Genomic DNA, 5,074 nt, shown 5'->3' on the forward strand with positions numbered 1-5,074 from the left:
TGGTTTATTAAAACTCTTTAGATTTTTCTCAAAATTTTTTCTTTTTGAAAAATTATAGGTTTCTAGGCAATTTTCTAGGTATTTTGAAGAAGGAGATTTATTAGTTTTTATCTCAAATTGTTTACAAAAAGTTCTTAATTTTTGTTTTGTTCTTTTTATTTCTCTTTTTAAGTGATTTTGTAATTTTAATTCTTGGCAGAATTTTATACCTCCTAATTGAATTAGATTTATTAATTGACCAAAAGAAAATTCAATGTAAGATATTATATGGTAATTATTATTTCTAATCACCTTTTCTCCAAAGAGAGTAGGTAGACTTGCAAGGAATTTTTCTTTTAATATTATATTAAAGTCTTTTCTTAACATCATTAAAAAAGTATAATGAAAATTACTAAATTTTTTACATTTTATTTTTGATAATGAATCGGAATTTTTATCTTTTAAATATGTAAGATTAATAAAATATAAAAAATTTGTTAAGATTAAAGTTGCTAAAATATCTTGTTGTATGGGAAAATTCCAAGTTATTATATTAACTTTGGTAGGATTTTGGATTCTTCCTAAACCTATAGTATCTGAGGTAGAAAAATTTTCAGATTTATCACTAATATTTTTTCTTTCAAATGAAATTTTAACTTTTCCATCTAAATATTGAGTTATTTCTATTAGTTCTAGATCTTCTATTGGTTCAGGTTTAGTAACTCCTTCTAAGTCCCATTCTTCTGGTAGATTTTTATCACTCCATTGGATTGGTTTAGGAACTACAGTATTAGATCTATTTAAATCTGTTTGTAATAAAAGGGTTTTGTTTGGGGTATTAAGGGCTACAAGATCTATTGTTTTACTAGAGCTATTATTATTATTATCAGTCAATCTTCTTAACTGATTTTGAACAGTTTTTCTAAATTCAGACTTATTATCATGATCATTTTTAATACTAGGTTTTGATATTTGAAACGTTTTAAAAACTGGATTTTTTATATCTATTTGTATAGAATGTTTTTTAGAAAAAGGATATTCTAAGGAATTTTGAGTAGCATATATTTCAAACCAATCAAAAAATAGAATATGTTTTTTATTAGTATTAATGTAATCATAAAATTTGTTTTGTATTTGTTTTCTAGAATCTAAAAATCTTTTAAAAAACCATAACCTCTTCTTTAAATTATGTTTAGCATAAAAATCATCATGTAAATATTTTTTATTTACTTCAAAATTTTCTATAATAATTTCTTCAGTATTAATTATCCTTTTAGAATCATATGAGCTCGTAGTAGCAGAGTTTAAAGAAGTAGATCTACTGAAACTTGAATCCATATTTATAAAAAAAATTTGTTTTTGAAACCTATTTTCTCCCTACAATCCCAAGCACTTCGTAGGATTTACAGCCTTCACTCGAGGACTTACGACCCAACCCTCTTGGGCAAAAACACTCAGGAGAAACTAAACTTCTCGACTCAAAATTTTATAAATATAAAAAGCAAACTTCAACAAACACTACCCCTCGTGGCTCTGATACCAAGAAGACACCACATAAATTTATGAAATAATACGACGAATCACATAAATTTAATCATTTTAAAAAATAAAATTACATTGTTAATTAAAAAAATAAAAATTGTTGACCATACAATCACGTTAATTTTAAAAACAAATATTTACCAATCAAAATGTACTGGTTAAGAAGTACTAAAAAAATTTAGTCCCAATAAACTCTTCTTGAATTGTAAGTTAGCTGAGAGAAAATTATGTATTAAACCTTATCAATAAGGCTCTTAAAAAAGAAGAAAAATTATCCATAAGAAAAGGCAAATGAACTTAAAAATATAATTAATAATATACCCTAAAATAATGAACAATTTTTTTGCAATAAAATTACAAGATTTACGGTCACAAAAATAATACACCCTAAAAATATCTACATTTGTAAGCACAAATTAACATGAATCACGTATCACACACATCCAAATATCGACTTGAAACACCACCAATTTTGATATCCAATGATCCATTATTCAATTATTTAGCTTTACATAATAAATTACCACATTCAAATTTATACTAGATATATGCATGTCTACGTACTTAGGTAGTGTTTGAGAGAACTTCTAGAAAGCACTTCTCAACTTCTCGTTAACGAAATTTCAAAAAAATTCAAAATTTTGTTAATGAAAAGCTGAGAATTGCTTCTTAGAAGCTCTGGCAAACACTACCTTAATATAGTATGTAGAAAATATATCAAGTATAATATAATATTTGGAGGGATCAATTAGTACACATTCCTTTTGGACAACTTCACTCTCAATCCATGTTTCATTTGAATTATGACAGAATCACTTGGAGAAACCTTGTGACCTTTCACCACTTTAATGTTGTAATGGTAAATAAGAGTTGCAGCCACCATTTTCATCTGAATAAAGGCCATTTCTTTGCCTAGACAAGTTCTTGGCCCGGCGTTGAATGCCGGGAACTTGTACGATGGCTCGTGTTTGATACCTCCACGTTCCGATATCCATCTCTCCGGCTTGAAATCCCGGCAGTCTTCGCCCCAAATCGTCTTCATTCTACCCATTGAATAGAATGCAAGCAGGACAACTTTGTTCTCGGTGACGTGATTTCCTGTGGGAAGGACATCGAGTCGAATCGGAGCTTTATGTTCCATCGCCACCGGAGGGAATAGCCTGAGAGACTCACATAGAGCTCCATGCAGGTATTTTAGCTTCTTGGACTCTTCCACGCTGAAGTTCCTCCATTTGATCTTATCCTCCTTTTCGTGCAATTCTTCCTCGATTTCTCTTCGAATCTTCATTTCCGCTGAAGGGTTTTCAGCAAGCAACCAGAAAAGCCATGCGAGACAAGTACTTGTTGTATCTCTTCCAGCAAGCATCAAACTTAACGAGGTGTCCCTCAAGAAATCTCTCGAGTCACCCCTGGAAGAAGAGTTGTTTATCTCTTCATATTTCCTTTTGAAAGATTTCAACAAGTTGAAACCATATTCTTCATGATCTTTTTCTAGTACTCCATCATTAATCGAAACACGGGGATATATAAATTCGTCGAACGATTTCCAGGCTTTCATCAGAGTCTTCTCTTTACCAATTTGCAGCCATTTTTGGAGCTTCCAGACCCCCTCAGGCAAAATATGCCTATGAAACAGGGCTTCCACAGCGCCATTGAAGGCCTTCTCGCAAGGAATATAAGGCAAATCAATGGACAAACTCTGTGGATCATAATCAATAACTATTTTACAAATGCTGTCAAATGTGAATCTCTGGAAAACATCCTGCAAATCAAATTCAACCCCTGTTTCCAGGAACCGTTCCAGAACCGGAATCAATCCTTTTTCAATTTTCTCCCAAATGCTCTTCTCCAAGAAACTGTAGAAGTTGGGCTGAGTCATCAGTGAAAGCGTGGTTTTCCTGTGAAATTCCCACAACCCGAAATCGGCATTGAAAATCCCATCTCCCAAGATTTCAAAAATCTTCCTGAATTCAGGACCCTTTGGGTAGTTGGAAAAGTTTTTGCTGAAGACATGATGAATGTTTGCTGGATCACTGGTGAACAACATATCCATGTTGCAAAACCAAGGCCCTTTGAACTCAAATGTCCCATTGGTTTCTGTTAAGAGTTCTGTTGCATACTCGTGGAGTCGATGAGAATTGCGTAGAAGGGTCGGAAGCATTCCGAGAACTGGCCAATTAGTCGGCACCGAGCTCTTTTTCCGGGTTCTGATCGTCAAGAAATATAGAAAAATTACAGTGATGGGAATGAAAAGAATCTCAAGATATGCGTAAATTAGAGCCATTGATTCAAGAATTAATGAGTGTGTTTTTGCGGATGACCTGAAATGACTGGAGTTGTAGGCCTTTTATTATGGTCGCTTTTGCCTAACAATATGGGGATTGTTCGGGAGGTGCATTGATATTGATTCCAAATAAATTACGGATTTCTTTCTATATAATAGTTAATGATAATAACAATACTATTATTTTTGAAAAAAATTATAAATTTGATGATTTCATTAACTTTGTTAATCACAAAAACTCCAACCAGAATGTCCAATAATATAGTAAGATATTACTTCTTATAAATAATATTATAAAATATTTTATTTTTTAGGATAAACAATATAATCTTTTTATAGTTATCGAAGTGTTTGTGTGACTCATCAATGCATAAATCATTTATTGTCTTTATCCTATCAGCGAGTTTCATAATTTAACCATAGCATCACTAAATATTTAATTTTCTTTTCTTTTCTTTTTTTTCGTTTTTGGAAAACTTCTTTTCTTTTCATTTTTAATCACCAACATATGCATCCTTCCTTTTATTCGCTCTACATTCCTCTAGGCAACCTTCATATCAATATATATATATATATATATATATTCGTATCACTAAAACCCACTACCAGATTTTAGTTGTCGGGGACGAGTTGGGCATCATTGGTTGGGCAGCTGAAAATTTCTATATATATATATATACATGTGTACGTATGTATGACAAAAAGTTTGTTATTTTACCGAAAATTATAGTGAGTGAAAACAGTGTGAGATTCTAATATTTTAAATCGTTTAATAGTTCAAGTATCACGTTTCGATATCTTTCTTAGCAAAAATATGATAAATAATACACAGATAAATAATGTAATTTTATAAAAAAAATAAATATGAAATGATAGTTAATATAATATTTGATTTGATTGATAGATAATAGTTTATTTGATTTGATTCATTAAATTTTATATAAAAATGATAAATTACTATTTTGTCCTTTAAACAATAAATAAAATATGAATAATATTATTTATAAGATGTAATATCTTACTATATTGTTAAAGTATAGACCCTATAATTAACAAACTTTCAATTAATTGGTGAAGTTTGATTTGAAATTACCATTATCTTCTAACTTAATTTTCAATAAAACCAAAATTATTGGGAAAAATAATCATTTTATACAGTTTCATCTTTTTTAGCCATTAAAAGCTCACTTTGTGTCATTTGATATTATTTTATTTACAAATATGACACTCACTTATATATTTTTTGTGAATATTTATTTAGGAAAACGT

The 5,074-nt window shown here is 30.1% G+C and overlaps 1 protein-coding gene across 1 annotated transcript; it reads right to left on the bottom strand.

Annotated features, from left to right (window-relative positions):
- Positions 1 to 1,900: 1,900 nt before the first annotated feature.
- Positions 1,901 to 3,902, bottom strand: LOC140875385 (alkane hydroxylase MAH1-like). Its single transcript, XM_073279051.1, has one exon. The coding sequence runs from the start codon at positions 3,803 to 3,805 to the stop codon at positions 2,270 to 2,272; it is 1,536 nt and encodes a 511-aa protein (XP_073135152.1). The 5' UTR covers positions 3,806 to 3,902; the 3' UTR covers positions 1,901 to 2,269.
- Positions 3,903 to 5,074: the final 1,172 nt, after the last annotated feature.

Source organism: Henckelia pumila, chromosome 1 (genome assembly GCF_033568475.1).
Source record: "Henckelia pumila isolate YLH828 chromosome 1, ASM3356847v2, whole genome shotgun sequence".
NCBI lineage: Eukaryota > Viridiplantae > Streptophyta > Magnoliopsida > Lamiales > Gesneriaceae > Henckelia > Henckelia pumila.